Raw genomic sequence first — 18926 nt, forward strand, 5'->3', positions numbered from 1 at the left:
GCCCGTCTAAGGGAAGCCCCGGGAGTCCCTTGCACTGCTGCCTTCCCCTGTTTGCCAAAGGTCAAACTCATCCCACTCGGTGCTGTCACGCCTTTTCACAAGCACACCTTCATAGCGTTAAATCGATATGTTGCCATGCAACAATACAGAAACAACGTAATAAAATGAGTGTATAATTTAGCAAAACACTATTTAGTGAGATGGAATCCCAAGCGCAGACCATTAAGCAAGCCCTCAACTACCAGCAGGAGGGTTGTCGGGCCAACCCTCCCTAGAGACACCTCGGACAGGTATGCTCAGCACTCGGGGTCACTGGGAGTCAGAATAGACACACACACACACACACACATACACACACACACCACACACAAACACACCACACACACACACCACCACCACCCCACCCCTGCGGCCTATAGAGCAGTGTATAACTGCTCCTTGGGGTCTGCTACATTTTAAATCTTTACAGAAGAATACAGCCTTGTCTTTCTCCTGCAGAGCCGCTGGTGGGTTTGAACTGACAACCTGTGGTTAGCAGCCTGAGGCTTATCCCATTGGGTATCATAATTTGTTACAGGAAATGTTTTAAAATCATCGTGCCTAATATTTAGATGAAGTTATTTTTTTCAAATATAAGTTTTCCCTTCATTTCAACAAATCTGACCTTTCAGCTTGATAAGGTGGCTCTCTCTCCAGCTTCATTTTTATAAGCATCTATACTTTTCTCTGAACTAATACCATCTTGGTGTGGCCTTTATTACAGTGCCATGGAAACTTGGAAACCTTCCACATTGTGCATAACTGCAGGCATAAATTTATCCCAAATGTTAACGGGAAATGGAGCCAAAGGCTCCATTCTGCGGGGCCAGAGCTCACATCCCACCGCCCTCAGGAGGAGTTGGTCTTCCCCTGCTGGCCACCAGACAGTGGATGCAGACAGAGCTACAGACTAACGTGTCCTTTTAAATAGATTGTGTCCATCTAAATCGTGTTCCCAACACAGCCCCCTAATATCCAAGAAGGCTAGTCCATCGTCAATGAAGTGTTTGGTTGATGTTTAGGGTAGCCTGAGTTGGCTAGGCTCTGTGGAGTCTTGGCCAGGATCTGTAACAGGTGTGTCTCCACCATAATTCCAGTCTAATTGTGGCCACCTGATTTACTGAGCACCTGCTCTGCAGAGTCCAGAAGCTGAGCCGCTGCCCTCCTCTCCGCGGTACGCGCTTTGTTATCAGACCATCTGGGTGAGTGCAAAGTAGAGATTGGAAAGCTTTGACCTTCCCTGCATTTCCAAGTTTCTACTCTCCTCCTGGAATGCTCCTGAGGACAACATATTCTACTGCCTCCTCAACATCTCCTCCCTCATCTCTCATGCTTCAGCTACCCCTGTTCCAGGTGCTAACCACTAAGAACAATGTTGTGAGAAGAAATCGCTTCATCATTTTGTCAGCTAGCGCTTTAGACTCATAGATACTAAGGGCCTGAAGATGCTAACGGCCTTCACATCATTGGTTGGCTGGCTGGCTGGTATGGACTAGAGGGGAGTGGCATAAAGAAACCAAGCAGGGATTGGCCCCTCTGGGAATTTGCTTCAGAGATCAGGAAAGGGGTTTCGGGGCACAATGAGAAGGAGCCTCGGGACTGGCAGCCATTGGTGTGAACAAAGAGTGGTCAAGGGCTAAGGAACTGCCTTGATCAGATGCTGCCTAATTTCCTGCCCACGTGTCTGTCCTCATGTGGCTGGGGCACAGGGAGTTAGAGGGTTAACTAACCTGTGCCCGATGGTCTGTGTAACTAGCTAAGAATCGTGGACTAATTAAGATAAGGAAATGTAAATATGAATGAGAGCGATTCTGGAGATCAAAGAAGATGAGTTGCATTTACTAAGGGGTATGACTGTTGCTTGTATTCATGGGAAGAGTGGCGGTGGCGGTGGCGGGGTTCCACATTTCTGCCAGGAGTGCTGCTGTGGGGCCTGGCGTTGGGGTGGGGTGGGGGTAGGATTCTGGCAGTCTCTCAAGTTGGCACAGAGACTACAAAGCCCTCCTGTCCGCGGAGAAGTCATTGTTCCTGTCTTCCTTCTCTGACTAGGTGCTGGACTGGATTGAAAACCATGGTGAGGCCTTTCTCAGCAAACACACTGGGGTTGGGAAGTCCCTGCATCGAGCCCGGGCCCTGCAGAAGAGGCATGATGACTTTGAAGAAGTGGCTCAGGTGAGAAGGAGGTGGCGGTGGTGTGTGTGTGTGTGTGTGTGTACACAGACTCCCAGCTTGTCTTCAAAGAAAATCTTTTTAGCAGCATGATCTGAAAATGCCTTGTCCACCAGGGAGTGCTGACGGGAAGGACTGACTAGTTCAGAGACATCATGACCCCAGGGCTGCTGCTTTGATCAGGATTCCTAGTGTGGTGGTTGCAGTGTTGGGCTGTTGTCTGTTGGGTCGGCAGTTTGAAACCTCCAGCAGTGTAATGCACAATTGCAACAGTGTTCACTCTGCTCTCTGAGAGATGCTGTATGAGAAGCCCCTTACCACTGATCTTAATCTAGGGGGATTTCTGCTCCAAGCCTCTAACTTGAAACTTTTACCCCAGCTCCCTTCTGTTCCTCTGGTGGGAAGTGCTTCCAGATGGATTGTGAAAGTCCTCGTAGCCCAGATGCAGTACTGCTAGCCAGCTAATTTTGTCCGCTCACACCCTTGTGTGCCATCGATCGCAGTGGACAATTAAACTCTTAGGAATCAATTGGGCGGGGAGGAGGTTCTGGGCAGGGCGTCAAGATGAGACTGAGAGGCAGGTGCTGCTAGAGGTGCAAACATGACCAGGCCAGGTCGTGCTCTAGCCTGGGCCGACTCCCAGCCCACTGTACGGCAGACCTCAGTGTGGGCATCCCATCAGGGATCGTGCTTACACCAGGACCTCACCTAGGGAAACCAGCAGTCCCAGCCGTCCCAGATCGAAATGTGCTCTAGGGGGGAAAGGAAGGGGCCAATCGAGGACCAGCTGGACCTGCCAGAGGCCAGGCATATGGTGAGAGCACAGCCACACCCCCAGGGGAGCTTCAGCTAGATCGCTGCAGAGGGAGAGGCGCCACGGGCAACAGAAAGACAGCGCCCACAGTGACTGAGCCCAGTGACTGGACCAGTCTGTGAGAGGAGAAGCACCTCACGGTCTCACGGAGGCTTCCTCAGAATGAGCAGGATTTCCCCAGCATTATGGAGATACGGGTCCCATTGTGTCTCCTGATGGAGAGGGTGTAGCTGAGACCCCAAATCTCTGGGCAGCAGGGCATCCTGGGTGCTTCTCCAGCCTGCTGGGGTCAGTTTGGGAGAAAGCCACAGGTGTACCCTGTCTTCTGAGAGGAGGGTGTGGGTGGGGTTCAGTCCCTGGGCAGTTTCTGTGCTGCTGGAATCGAGCCATCCCACATGCTTGCTGCTCCCTGGAGTAGTAGTCCCCTCCCTGGTGCTCCTGCCTCTGAGGTGTGCAGTGCTCAGTCCCTCCTCACGTAGCAAAGTTGTCTCCAAAGTGACACCAGCCGTGGTTCCGCCTGTTCTCATTACTCTGTGTCATCTGTAGTCACAGGGGCAAGGCCATGGCTGCTTTGGCTGCAGGCCCAGGAGGCGGCGGTCATCTGTGTGTGGTATTACAGCCAAGCAAGCTTGATGGCCTTGCTGAAGCCCACCCCTCCGCTTGCCCCTGAGGGAGACCTGCTCAGTGATGCTTGGATATTCCTCTCACATGAGACCATGTCTTTCATTCAACCATAGAAACATATTAGCTTAAATTCATAAGGGTTAGATGGACACATTGTGTTTTTTTCGGTAATAGTTTTGTTGTTGTTTTGTCATATCTTACACGATCCATTATATCCATTCACATACAATTCTGTTGTTTGATCCCATTGAGTGGGATTATACAATCATCAATGCTATCAGCTCTCCATTCCCCACTTCCTCCCCTTTCTCTTCCCATACCCTCAGGGAACCATTACTCCTGTTACTGTTTCTGAAGGGTTATCCATCTTGACTTTCATGTACCGAATGATCTTAAATATACAAATGAACCTATGCAAATCTAACACGATTAATGAGGTAAAACAAATAAAAACCATAATAGTAAATGGAAGAAATACTAAAAAACTAGAGAATAGTTATGTGGTTCATCAGTACTATATCACACCCTGGATTAATTTTCTCTTCCGTGTGACCCTTCTGAGAGAGACTGTCCAATTATCTTATGGGTGGGTTTTGGGTCTCCACTACATCCATGCCCCTTCGCATTGATTTGGTTGCTTGTTTTTGAACCTCTAATACCTCTGCCCATCAACACCTCATGATCACACAGGGTGGTGTGCTTCCCTGGTACTTTGTTGCTTCCCTGGTAGGTGGCCCCTTGTTTTAACTACAAGCCTTTAAGACCCCAGATGCTGTATCTTTTGATAGTCAGACACCATCAGCTTTCTTCACCACATTTGCTTATGTACCCATTGTATCTTCAGCGATCATATCAGGAAGGTGAGTATCATACAATATATTAGATATATACATATGTATCTATCTATATCTATATATAGATATACATAATATATTAGAATCAACCGTTCTTGTACTAAGCTAAGATTTAAGTAGAGGCCCAAAGTTGGATAGACACATTTTTGAGAGCTTACAGTTACATTACCTATTTTATCTCACGCCAATTCTGATTGATAGATAACGTGTCATCGCCACTGTGTTAGTCTACTTGGAGGTGCTGAGGCTCAGAAAGGTGTGCACTGTGCCCAAGGCACTAGCGCATGGCTGCTTTGCTGAGACTTAGACCCAAGTCTCTCTGCCCTCAGAGTCATGTTCTTATTATGTGCAGGTCTTTCTTGTGGAGGTACAGTAAAAGCAGTTGCCGTCAAGTTGATTCTGATCATGGCAACCCCATGGGGGTCAAAGTGCAACTGTGCTTCAGTGGACCCTTGGCTGTAATCATGGAAGCAGGTTTCCAGGCCTTTCTACCCAGGGAGTGCCTTGGAGTGAGCCCAGCCCTCCAGCCTCCTTGTTTTCAGGGAGGCGCCTACGTCATTGGCACCAGTTTGGGGCTCCAGGGAGGTGTGGTGAGGGCAATGCAATGTATTTCTGAGTGCTGGTTGGTTCGTGGAGAAAGCAGGTCAGAGAGCAGGGCTGGAGATGGCACTGCCACCATCTTGTTTGACACTCATTGTCACCTCTTCCCTGGCCCTTCTCAAGGCCCCTGGTCCTCTGCTTTCTGATAGGAGATATCTTTGGAGGGAGAGTAGAGAATTCTCAAGTCCAAGAAGGCTCCTATTTTGCTCCGGAAAGGAGAACACCAGACATGGACCCCAAAGGGAACATCTACGCTAGAGGTCATTGCTCTGTCGCCTCACATTCCAGCTGGCCTCCCTAGAGGGGGCTTGTGGCTCGGCCCTGTGACCCCTCTCCGAGGAAAGGGACAAGCAGTGGAGCCACTCAGCAACTCCAGGTTCGACCTCAGCAAAGGCAGATGCGCTGTCGGCAGGCCTGCCTCAGAACTGGGGAGGTGGAGAGCAGGGCGATGCAGGCGAGAAAGGGCTCCCCATACCTGATAAATGATATCTGTGAAGGAGGAATGTGGGCATCCACGACATAGCTTTAACATCTAACAACTTCAGGGTTTTAAAGAGGGCCTGATGGTGAAGTGTCTGAGCGTGTGACTGCCAACCAAAAGGGCCTTGGTTGGAGCCCAACAAGAGTTGTGATGAGTGGGACCGGCTATGGCCATGGGTCTACTGTTAGCGTCAATTTTGTGTGTATTGGCTCTCGGTTTTAAACCGATTCTTCAAATGTCCTTTAACCCATTGCAGTCCGATCACTCCAGACTCTCACAGCAACCCTGCAGGACAGAGTAGAGCTGCCCCATCATTTCCACTTCTGCCATCTTTACAGAGGAGGCTTCCCGCTTTCTCCCACCATGCAGCTGGTGGGTTGGAGCTTCTCGTCTCTTTGTTAGCGTTTGAGCACTTGCCCACTGCACCCCTGCCATGCCCAAACCAAGCTTACTGGTGTGGAATCTCTTCTGATGCACAGCCACCCTGTCAGACAGCGTCAAGCGGCTCCCTGGGGTCCTGAGGCTGTAAGTCTTTTCGGTAGCAGGCCGCCTCGTCTTTCTCCCCTGGAGTAGCTGATGCATTTGACTTGCTGGCCTTTGGGGTAGTAGGCCTATGCTTAATGCACAGGCCCAGCAAAACTGAACTAAACCCACTGCCACCGAGTTGATCCTGATTCAAAGCAGAATAGAACTTCTCTGAGAGCCTCTTCTGTCTGCCAAGGCGTGACTGGTGGGTTGGAACTGCCAACCTTGTGGTCAGCAGCCCAATGTCCCACCCACAGCTTCACTAGAGATCCTGCCTGAGTCACCAGGGCTACTTGGATTTCATTTGAAGATGAAATAAATGATGAGTCCTTGGTTCATCCTGCAGGTGGCACTCATTGAACAGAGTACTTTACAGACTGGACTGGACGGGAAAAAGAGCCGCAATTGTGACAGCCTCTGGGGACCCACCAGCATGCAGGCCATGTGGGTCTGGGGCAAAGCCGTGCACCAGGGGCTCTACTTCTGCTGGACTCCTGGTCCAAGCTGTTGGCATTGTCTGTGATCAAATAGGAGATATGGGCACTGGCAGGAATCCCTCCTGGGTCTGGTAAATACTTGTCGCAACTTGCCCGTGAGCTTATGACCTCTGTCATGCCACGGGGTGAAACAGGCTTTAAGAGGCATTTATTCTCGTTCTTGTTGCACGTGAGTGTCATTGGGAAGACAGACTAGACAAGATGAAGTTACTGCCTGTCATAGTAGGGCTGTCCGGGGTTCTGTGTGCCTTTGTCTGCCCAGAGGGTGGGCTGCGACGTGGTGCTGACTTTTCCTTCTTCAGCCTCCCGAGGTGCTTGCCCTTGCTCAGTACGAGAGTACTCAGGTTTAGATGGCAGCACTGCCTGCTCTGTTTTACACACACACACACACACACACACACACACAGAGATAGGTAGGTATAGATTTATATATGTATATGTTTATATAGATATAAATATAACAGATGAGACAGCGCTGCCATCTAAACATGTATATATCTTTTTATATATTATATATATGTACATATGTATATAAACTCAAAGCTAGGCATGTGAAGGAACACTAGAATAACCTTTTTGAACTGATAGCCATGTAAAGAAATACAAAACCATGAAGCACAATGAAATGCTTCTTTCAGTGATCTCTGGTTAACTGTTTCCTCATCGGAACCCTGTTTGTTTTGTTCTTGAAAACTTGAGTAGCACATAATCTTAAAAAATATTCTGAGAAGAAGCATACCAACCTGTGTGAGCACGAGATATTGAAGGGATCAGGTATCAGGCATCAAAGAACAAAAATTCATATCATTGTGAGTGAGGGCGAGTGCATATTGGGGACCCAAAGCCCATCTGTAGGCAACTGGACATCCCCTTAAAGAAGGTTCTTGGTGAGGAGACGAGCCTGTCAGGGTGCAGTGTAGCAAGATGAAACATACAACTTTCCTCTACTTCTTAATTGCTTCCTCCCACCCCTACCCCCACTATCATGATCCCAATTCTACCTTACAAATCTGGCTAGACCAGAGGATGTACATTGGTACAGACAGGAACTGGAAACACAGGGAATCCAGGACAGATGATCCCTTTAGGACCAGTGGTGAGAGTGGTGATACTGGGAGGGTTGAGGGAAGGTGGGGTAGAAAGGGGGAACGGATTACAAGGATCTACATATAACCTCCTCCCTGGGGGATGGACAACAGAAAAGTGGGTGAAGGGAGACATCGGATAGTGTAAGATAGGACAAAGTAATCATAATTTATAAATTATCAAGGGTTCATGAGGGAGGGGTATTGGGAAGGAAGAGGGGAAAAGGAGGAGCTGATAACAAGGGCTCAAGTAGAAAGCAAATGTTTTGAGAATGATGATGGCAACAGATGTACAAATATGCTTGACACAATGGATGGATGTATGGATTGTGATGAGTTGTACGAGCCCCCAATAAAATGATTTTTTAAATATATTCGGAATCTTGAAATCAAAATAACAAAAACAGATTCATTTTAATGGCTAACATGTGATATCTACCAAAGATATGTAGCATGCAGTCAGTGTTGAGAGCAAATAAATTTGCAAACTCATTGCCATCAACTCGATTCTGACTTATAGAAATTCTATCAAACAGAATAGAACCACCCCTATGGATTTCCAAGACTGTAACTCTTTATGGGCCTAGAGAGCCTCATCTTTCCCCCGCAGAGTGGCTACTGGTTTAAAATTGGTGACCTTGTGGTCAGCAGCCTAAGAAGTAGCCCCCCAAGGCAAATAGAGTAGGCCAGCTACCGAGAGGAGAAACCTATTCTCCTCAGGCTGGGTGGTGGTATGACTCAGCTTCTAACCACCAAGGTTCCATGTCAGATCTAGGAAACTGAAGAGCTGCAGGTGGTGAGCATAGTTTAGCCCTTTAAAAAGTCCTGTAGGCAGAGAAAGGTGCACTCCTCGATCTGGGGCTTTCAAGGAGATTTTCTAGTGAAAACTAAGAGAAACCATTCATTCACCTGGAGCTCCAGTAAAGTGCTTACCGAGGAAATGGCGGTGTGGCCTCTGGAGTAAGGCGTTCCTTTCTGTGCCTGCCCGAGACGGTGACCGTTCATTCAGCGGCAAAGGCAAGTTGGAGGGAATACGAGCTTGGTCTCTGGATCTTGCTTGGCCCTCGCTGGGCATCGCCCATGAAGCACTAGGAGAGGTCACGGGCAGGAGCTGACGGGAGAGGCCTTGCTGGCTCTGAGGAAAACAGATGGATGTTCTGGGAGCTGGGAGACTCCCAGCTTAGGGTTTTGAGAGTCGCTTGTGTAGATGTGGTGGGGAAATTGGGAGGGGTGCGAACAAAAATCCACGCATGTTAATACCCTGTGATCGAGCTCAGGACCTTTCCCCTGACTTGTCTGCTTCAGGCAGGCAGCCAAAAACACACCGAGAATCCATCGAGTCTGAACGTGTAATGACTTTGAAGTCCTGGGCAACAGACTGAAGGACTGGAGAGCACAGGTGGTGTTTTCTCTCCTGTTGCATGTGATGGCATTGACTTTGAGACCCAAACGGGGCCTGTGTAGATGGTGTTTTCTGTTTTCAGAATTATGTCCTACAGAGCCAGGACGATGGGAAGGGGTGGAGTGCATCTTGTAAAGCCTGGGAAGGATTTACAGAAAGGCTTGTTGATCAGATCTTGGGACATTTTTAGGGAATTTCACATTAGAAGGAGAACATTATCCACCAAAAACAAAACTGCATATATGAAGCTTCACACAGGTGACCTTCAAAGAAGTAGAAAATGACCCTAGGTAATCTTAGATTAATCAAAATATCAAGAATATGAAATGCAGATAATACATAAGGCTCCCTGCTCTGTAAGTCAAAGAGTCCCAATGATGTTGTGGGTTATGTGTTGGGCTGCTAACCGCAGTCTGTTTTTTCAGGCCCACCAGCTGTTACACAGGTGAAAGATGGGCAGTCTGCTTCTGTAAAGAACAGCAGCCTTGGAAACCACATGGAGGCAGATCTACTCTGTCCTCTCGGCTCACATGAGTCAGCATCCACTCCACAGCAGTGGGTTTGGGCTGGCTTTCACCTGCAATGGAAAAGGAGTCTCTGTTTAGAGAACTCGTCCTAAGAAAACTGAGAATGATATACTACAATGGAGCAGATAGTTTCAGTGGTAGACAGACATACTCGACAAACCTGAGAGTCGGGATATGGAGAAACAATATGGAGATACAGGCAGGAGGTGGGGAAGAACCATGTTCCTGGTTCATACCATCGTCTATTCCATCATGGTGGACTCCCTCAAAAAACTCACTGCCATCAAGTTGATTCTCACTCATAGTGATCCTATAAAACAGGACAGCACTGTAACTGGGTTTCCGAGACCATGATGCTTTGTGGGAGTAAAAAAACTCGTCTTAAACCTGCAGAGGAGCTAATGCCTACAGTTAGCAGCCCAGATGACACCAAGGCACCTTTATCAAATAGAGCGTCTGGACGTAGCCCTAGTCTAAGGACAGTTAATTAGTTCTTATGACATGGATCTACTCGATATTCACCTTCATGAAGAGATTACTGAAGATATGGATGCTGTAGCAAAGTGTGGTGAAAAGAGAAGATGGTGCCCAGCTACCAGAAAGAAACGTGTCTGGGTCGGAAAAGATTGCCTTCAAATAGCAGTAATCTAAGTGAAGTATCAGCTAAATGCACATGGAAGAAGCACACCAACCAGGGCAATCCAAGGGTTGTTAACAATAAAGTCCAAGACTGGAGGAGAGAATGATATGCGAGCACAACTTCTGAGCACTCAGTTTGCAGAAGGCTATGGATGACAGTGGAAGTCTAAACTTCATCAGCAGAGTCCCCGTGTGGAGTCAGCCTCCAGGGGTGGGATTAGACAGAGTGCATTGAAAAGTGGACAGATGCAGATGCTTTTGGATTGAAATGTAGCACCAACTTACCGTTTGTTCTCCTTACTGACCCATTTTAACTTTGTTCGACTTTTTATTATTTTCTGTCATCTTTTTCCATTGAAGTTTTTCTCTATTTTATTTTGTTATTGTTGTTGGATTTGTTTGTTTTTAATGCTTTTGGGTTTTATATGTTTTCTTTCTTTGTGTATATGTGTGTTTCTTTCTGTGAAGTCCAGGATAGGTAAATCTATAGAGATAATAGATTAGAGGTGTCTTGGAATTATGAAAGAGGAAGTTGTGGGGAAGTGGGGAGCTAATCATGAGTACAAGAAAGAAGAAATGGTTCTAAAATTAAGGTATGATTGTACAACTTTTTAAATATGTTTAAACTATTGGATTGTATGATTGTGAATTATATGTAAACAAAACTGTTCAAACCAAAGAAATTGATGATATGGAAATAAGAAGACCCTCATCACCATCATAGCTTTCCATAAATCAGAAACAAAATTAGACCAGTATTTTCCATCAAATGGAGGGTGTGATCAATAGAGCATATGAAAAAGACTGTCTTGGTGTGATTTTCTGACTTAAGAGAAGCTGTGGTTGTGATGGAAGTCATCTTATTTCTTCAAATCTCCCAGGAATTTTGTAAAACTGTAAATTAAATATCAATGAATGGTGTAACACTGTTAGTTTGATGTCACTAGATTGCTGAAAGCAAAGGATTCTACATGGTAGAAAGTGAATCGCTGTTAAAAAAAAAAAAAAGCCTGGAAATAGTGTGTGTCTAGTACCAGGGGTCCTCAAACTATGGCCCACAGGCTACATGCAGCCCGCCAAGGACATTTATCCGGCCCGCCAGGTGTTTTTACCCCTTGTGTTTTTTTACTTCAAAATAAGATATGTGCAATGTGCATAGGAATTTGTTCATAGTTTTTTTAAAAACTGTAGTCCGGCCCTCCAACAGATCTGAAGGACAGTGAACTGGCCCCCTGTTTTAAAAGTTTTAGGACCCCTGGTCTAGACTCTTAAGAATCTTAACTTACAAAGGTGGACTTGGGGGCTAGGGCGTGGCACCCCAGTGGGCTCAACTGGAAAACACTCATAAAAGTCAACGACTTTGGGGGCTTTTCTTTTTTTTGCTGTTGGTTTTTTATTTTTATTTATTTGTTTGTTTTTGTTGTTGTTTTGCTTTGCTTGGTTTTTGTGCACATCATTGTCTCTGCATGTCTGTCTGGACAAGATAGGTGGGATGAACAATTCGGAGGAGAGAGCAAGGGGACTGATGGTTCCAGGAGGATGGGGGGGAGGGGCACCGGAGAGGGGGAGGCGGGGAAAAGGAAGTGAGTGTTAGCAAACCCAGGGACGAGGAAACAACAAGTGGTCTAAAATTGATGGCATGGAGGGTGTAGGATGTCTGCTGGGGCTTAATCAAGGGCAATGTAGCCAATAGGAATTACTGAAATCCGATTGAAGGCTGAACATGATAGTGGAAGAAGAGGAAAGTAAAAGGAACTAGAGGAAAGAAGTAGGAGGCAAAAGGCACTTACAGAAGTCTAAATACAGGCATGTGCATATGTAAATATATATATGACGATGGGGAAATCGATCTATGTACATATATTTATATGTTAAATATTAAGGTAGCAGATGGGTATTGGGCCTCCACTCAAGTACTCCCTCAACACAAGAACACTTTGTTCTAATAACCCGGCATTCTGAGATGCTCCCTTCCTAACACAATCGCTTAGGACAAGATGAGTGCATAAGCAAATGTGGTGAAGAAAGCTAATGGAGCCTGGCTATCAAAAGATAGAGCATCTGAGGTCTTAAAGGCTTGAAGATAAACAAGCGGCCATCTAGCTCAGAAGCATCAAAGCCCACATGGAAGAAACACACCAGTCTGCATGATCTTCAGGTGTTGATGCGATCAGGTATCAGGCATCAAAGACCCAGAACAAAAAATCATATCAGTGTGAATGAGGGGGAGTACGGAGTGGAGACCCAAAGCTCATCAGTAAACAATTGGACATCCCCTTACAGAAGGGTCACAAGGAAGAGATGAGCCAGTCAGATTGTAGTATAACAACGATGAAACACATAACATTCCTCTAGTTCTTTAATGCTTCCTCCCCCCACTAACATGACCTCAATTGTACGTAACAAATCTGGCTAGATCAGGTACAGATAAGAGCTGAAAACAGGGAATCCAGGACAGGTAAATCCCTCAGGACCAATAATGAGAATAGTGATATCATAAGGGGAAGGTGGGGAGATAAAGGGGAACCGATCATAATGATCTACATATAGCCCCTTCCCAGGGTGACAAACAACAGAAAAGTGGGTGAAAGGAGACAGCAGTCAGTGTAAGACATGAAAAAAATGATAAATGATCAAGGGTTCATGAGGGAGGGAGAGTGGGGGAGGGGGGAAATGAGCTTATATCAAGGGCTCAAGTAGAAAGAAAATGTTTTGAACATGATGATGGCAACATATGTACAAATGTGCTTCTGATAAGAGCTGTAAGAACCTCCAATAAGATGATTTAAGAAAAAAAGACAAAGAAAATTGAAACAACTTTAAGATGGGTCAAAAGGGAAAGCCAGTGATATTACATTTTCTCCTAACTGTATATGCCATAATCAACTTCCCGATGCTCTCTGTCAGATCACAACAGTGTAAACATTTCTCACCTATGGTCAGAGGGGATTCATCAGAGGTTAACCTTACAAAATGGATTTGGGCTTCCCTTGTCATCTGTAGCCTTCTGCAAACTGAGTCCTCCAAAGTTAAGCTCTAATGCCATTCTCTCCTATGGTATTGGATTTTATTATATACAATCCTTAGATTACACAGGCTGGTGTGCTTCTTCCATGTGGATTTAGCTGATACGTCACTTATCTGCTTGTTTGAAGGTAAGCTTTTTAGATCCCAGACACTATTCTTTCTGATAGCCAGCACCATCTAGTTCAGTGGGTCCCAACCTATGGGTCGCGACCCCATTGGGGGGGGGTCCAACAACCCTTCACAGGGGTCGCCTGGTTCATAACAGTAGCAAAATTACAGTGATGAATAGCAACGACAATCATGTTATGGTTGGGAGTCACCACAACATGAGGAGCTGTATGAAAGGGCCGCAGCATGAGGAAGGTTGAGAACCACTGCTCTAACTTCTTCATCAGACTTTCCTCACACCATTTCATGAGTGAAGTATTTCTCATTCCGATTTTTTATATAGGAATCGGAGGCTAAAAGGTTATATAACTAGCTCAAGTTGACAGAACCAGTATGTCGTGGAGCTGGGATTCAAACTCTAAGAGTTCAGTTCCTGAGTAACCACCTTGCCATAGAATTTCTGGATCGAAAAGAGCTCTGAGTGTCTCTCGGACACAGAGTGGCAGGTTCCGCCCACTCAGAACCAGTTCCTCGTCTCGTTTCTTTGAACAGATGCAGGTAATCCCCCAGACACTGTGTGTCATCACAGAGGAAGACCTCTTCCCATCTGTCTTTACGATTTCCTGGGGACCCCAGCACCGCATTTATGATTCTTCAAGACTTTGTGTGTGTGTCCAATAAGGTCTGTGTGATTCCAGGCCTCCTGGACCCGTTCCTGCCTTTTGCCTTCATGGTCAGTCTGCCCTCTGGCTTATCTGAAGTCCATGCACAATGGACGATGACGGCTGACCCTGCTCCCTACGTGGCCTATCTAACAATTGGCCTGGCCAATGTCTGGCGTGAGTCGTCATTTCAATTTTCTAGCACAAAATGGTGGAATACACTTGGCCCACGTCATAGATTATTGGACCCTTGTCTCTTCACCTTTTGTTACGGTCAGGCTGTCTTTAATTAAACCTCTTACATTCCCAAATCCCATCACCCTCGTGAGCTCTTTCAGCCAATTTTAGGTGCCTCCATCAGTTCTGGGCCACTGTGAGTTGGGACTGGCTCGGCAGCGCCTAACAGCAATGACAGAAGTGACAGCAGTGGGTCTGACACCCGTCTGTTAGTACATATCTTCTCTCACTGACATTGAGTCCGTGGTGACTCAGAGTGACCCCCTATGGGTTTCTGAGGCTGTAATTGTTTATGGGAGTAAAAAGCCCAGTCTTTCTCCCTCAGGGGCACTGGTGGTTTTGAACTGCCAACCATGCAAACCGCAGTCCAGTGAGTAACCACTATACCACCAGAGCTCCTATACATATAATGAGGGGGGAAATGAATATTTGGAGATAGTCTCCCCCCCACCCTCCCGCAATTTACTGTTCTTGTGGCTTAGTGGGTGACACACTGGACTGCTAACCATGAGGGTCTGCGGTTCAGAACCACCAGCAGCTCCAAGGGAGACATGTGTCGCTCCTTCTGCTCCTGAAAAGATTGTTAGTGTCTCGGAAATGCACAGGGGCAGTTCTACTGCCCTATAGGCTTACTGTAAATTGGAATGGAATTGACTCAATGGCAGTGAGAGATTTTATTTTTATTATTATTATTATTAGCCTTGAGATCTTGTGACAATCACTTAATTTTTTGAGCTTCAATATCTTCCATTTAAAATTGATATAACACCTACCTTAGAGAGTGATGTGATGATTAGAAGTAACATGAAACATGCCTATGAGAATTTTGTTCTTAGGAGGTTCTTAGTAAACAGTGGACTTTGTGGCAGCAGTTGTGACTACGGTAGTGCTGGTGGCAGTACTTCTAAGCCTCACTCCCTTCCAGCCTGAGTTAGGAAGAACCATGAGATCATCGCTCAAGACTGAAGAAGGAGGCCTTAACCGTATTGGAGAGACTAGACCTGTCCTTGGACTTGGGCCAAGAACAACTGTGAGGAGGGCTCAGGATGGGGCAGTGTTTCAGTCTGTTGTCCACAGGGTTGCTATGTGTTGGAACTGACTCACAGACACCTCACAACCATGGGTATACAAGGGACACATCCGTTTCAAATACTGACAGACTTACTGACAAGCATGGTCCATAGGTTGAAGACTATGGTACAGGTGGTCGTCCAGTGGAGGGGCCAACAGAGTAATGGTTCAGCCTGCCCAGACATAGGCAGTACCCAGCAGTAGGGCATCTAAGAGCCAATGGTGTTCACACATCCAAGAGGAAGATGAACAGTTTGCACTGAGACTCACATCTAGGGTCCCTGAGTCACCAGATAACAAAGAGCAACTCTTAGGGAGAGGTCAAAAGTCTGGTTATCTCATGGGGACAATTATACCCTGTCCCTCAGGGTCACTCTGGGTTGGCATTGACGTGGTGGCAGTGAGTTGGGGTTTTCCGTTTTTCTGGAGCTGGAGTAAGGGGAGCATGAGCTAACCGGCAGAGATTTAGTACCGTGCCTGGCATGTGATAAGGGCTCCATCAATGGTGATGTGGTTAAGATTAGCTGTAGCCATTTGAAACTGATTGTGATAGCAATTGTACAATACTGCACTGATGTGATTGAACTATGGAACGATATGATATCTGTATTAGCTCCCAATAAAAATGCTTTTTTGTGGGGGGGAAAGTCTAGTTATCAAAACTAGGCACCAGCACAGGACAGGACTGTCACCCAGCTGACCTAATTCAGGTGACTAGCCTGTTAGGTCAGCGAGAGCTGTGTGTCTCTAGCTAGGCAGGAGTTGGGTCTGCCCCAGGGCCCAGAGAAGAGAGAAGGAAGGACGTAAAACCAAGGGAGGGGAAATAGACTTTCCCTTTTCAAAACTTCTCTAACCCAGTGGCCTTCCTTACAGAGCGACCAAGTGTGCAGCCACTGGAGTTCCACACTTGGCGGACATGTGTATTTTGTGTGGTTGAAAGATACAAATGGGAACAATAAAGTTACTGTCTCTCAGAGAGCATTGATGTGGTTTAGAACACAAACAGAGAAAGCTCTTCCGGTCCAGTATTGATTCTGAAAGCAAACCATTTATTACTGTTGTCTTCCTCTAATTAATTTCAGCACAGGTCAGCCTGTCTGAATCGACTTTCTCTTCCCCCTCATTCGTTCATCTGACAGATAGCCAGTGAGGTGGGCCACTGGAGCATGTTGGCTGCTATAGAAGCCAGCACTGGCTAAGCTGGAACTAAGGGGAAAAGCAGGGGATTCATTTGCATACAGGAAAAATGTATGCAAATTCCACAATGAATTTTTTTTCTAGGTATAAAGATTTTGCAAAGTATTGGTAAAGTTTAAACCTGTGTTATAATGAGTGGTAAGCATACAAGAAAAAAATAATAACTATCACTTACTAAATATTGAAAATACTGTGGACTGCTAAAAAGACAAACTGATCTTAGAAGATGTATGGCCAGAGTGCTCCTTAGAGGCAAGGATGGCCAGACTTTTCTTACATGCTGTGGACACGTGGTCAGGAGAGACCGTTTCTGGAGAAGGACATAGTGCCTGGTAAGGTGGAGGGGCTGCGAGGAAGAGGAAGGCCCTCCGGGAGCTGGGTTGACACTGCCTGCTGCAGTGGGCTCAAGCGCAGGAACGATGGTGCGGATGACCCAGGGCTGGGCAGTGTTTCGTTCTGTTGTACATCCGGTCACGATGGGTCGGAACCCACTTGGTGGCACCTGACAGAACACCGCCACCACTTACGGACGGAGCCCTGCCAGCACAGTGGGTTACACATTGGGTTGTCAATTGTAAAGTTAGCAGTTCAAATCCACTAGCTCCTCCAACGGAAAAAGGTGGAGTTTGAAATCCCTACCATTACAGTCTCGGAAACCCACAGGGGCAGTTCCACCCTGTCCTATAGGGTCGCCAGGAATCAGAATCGGCTTGATGTCAGTGGGTTAGTTTTGGAGTTTACCACCTCCTGACTACAGCTCATAAAAACAAACACTGTTTCGTTTAATCCCGAAATAACATGGGTATGTGTTGACATAGTCTGATTTTTAAAAAATAAATCATTTTATTGGGGGTCTTACAACTCTCATCACAACCCTTACATCAATTGTATCAAAAACATTTGTACATATGTTGCCATCATCCTTTTCAAAACATTTTCTTTCTCCTTGAGCCCTTGGTATCAGCTCATTTTTTTTTCCTCCCTGCTCCATCCTCACTCCCTCATGAACCCTTGATATTTTATAAATTATTATTATTTTCATGTCTTACACTGACCAGTGTCTGCCTTCACCCACGTTTCTGTTGTTCATTCCCCTGTTGGGGTGAGCGGGTGGGGGGCAGGGGGGGCGTTTTAATACATCCATCATTATGATGGGTTCTCCCCACTTTCCCCCTACCTTCACTTTTGGTCCTGAGGGATTTATCTGTCCAGGATTCCCTGTGTCGAGAGTTCTTGTCTGTACCAGTGTACATATTCTGGTCTAGCTGCATTTGTAAGATAGAACTAGGGTCATGATAGTGGGGGAGGGGGGAGCATTAAAGAACTAGAGGAATGTTGTATGTTTCATTGGTGCTATACTATACTCTGGCTGGCTCGTCCCTTCCTTGTGACCCTTCTGTGAGGCAATGTCCAATTGTCTACAGATGGGCGTTGGGTCTCCGCTCTGACACCCCCACCTCATTTGCATCGATATGATTTTTTGTTCTGGATCTTCTGAGGCCTGATACCTGATCCCATGGACACCCCATGATCACACAGGCTGGGGTGCTTCTTCCATGTGGGCTTTGTTGCTTCCCAGGACATTGTCCTGATTTTACATGTGAAGAATAAGAGCTGATAGAATGATCTAAATGCTGGTGGCAAGATGTGAACCCAAGCAGGCTGAGCCCAGAGCCTCCTGTTCTGCTTCTCACACCCAGACTTTTGGAGGGATGGAGGGTGGGGGCAGGAAAGGAGTGGATGCAATACTCTTTTTGATTAGTTTCCAATGAAGATTCTATTTTCTTTTTAACTTTTTTTAATCCTCAATTATGAAACTATCATTTCCAATACAGAAATTTCAGACAAGCAACAAAGAACACCAATGAGCCACCCACTCCATTGTCTGGCTGACGGTTGGTGTTCTCGCAGCTGCTTCTCTATCGATGTGGATATGGGGACGTCTGGTAACCAGCATATCTCCTTTAGGGATATGTCCACGGCAGTAGATGCACTCACCTATCTACAATACTATGTTTCTCTACTGGTTACGTTCTTAATAGTACAGCTACTTCCTCTTTCCCAAAAGAAGCCTTGGTGGCACAGAGGTTAGCGTGCTCAGCTGGTCACCAAGAGGTCCGTGGTTTGAATCTACCAGCTACTGTACAAGAGAAAGGTGAGACGTCTGTTTCCGTCCAGACTGACAGCCTTGGAGACCCAGCGGAGCAGTTTCACCCTGCCCTACAGGGTCGGTGTGAGTCAGAATTGCCTCAAAGACTGTGGATTCGATGTTTCGCTTGCTTAGATTTTAGGAACTTTAGGTTCTTAAAACCAGGTACAGTTATAAAAGTCTACAAGGAGAAGCAAGACCAGCATGGAAAACAGAGGG

General features: G+C 46.4%; 1 protein-coding gene across 13 annotated transcripts in view; it reads left to right on the forward strand.

The window, feature by feature from the left end:
* KALRN (kalirin RhoGEF kinase) overlaps window positions 1-18926 on the forward strand; it is a 653766-nt gene that overhangs the window by 315412 nt on the left and 319428 nt on the right. For all 13 annotated transcript variants that reach the window (XM_030884807.2, XM_030884808.2, XM_045287542.1 and 10 more), the window contains one exon: window positions 2089-2211. In XM_030884807.2, coding sequence (XP_030740667.1) covers window positions 2089-2211 — 123 coding nt within the window. The remainder of the gene's footprint in view (window positions 1-2088; window positions 2212-18926) is intronic.

The sequence above is a fragment of the Echinops telfairi genome, unplaced genomic scaffold, assembly GCF_000313985.2.
Source record: "Echinops telfairi isolate 266 unplaced genomic scaffold, ASM31398v2 ScPeMD7_17;HRSCAF=63, whole genome shotgun sequence".
Classification (NCBI taxonomy): domain Eukaryota; kingdom Metazoa; phylum Chordata; class Mammalia; order Afrosoricida; family Tenrecidae; genus Echinops; species Echinops telfairi.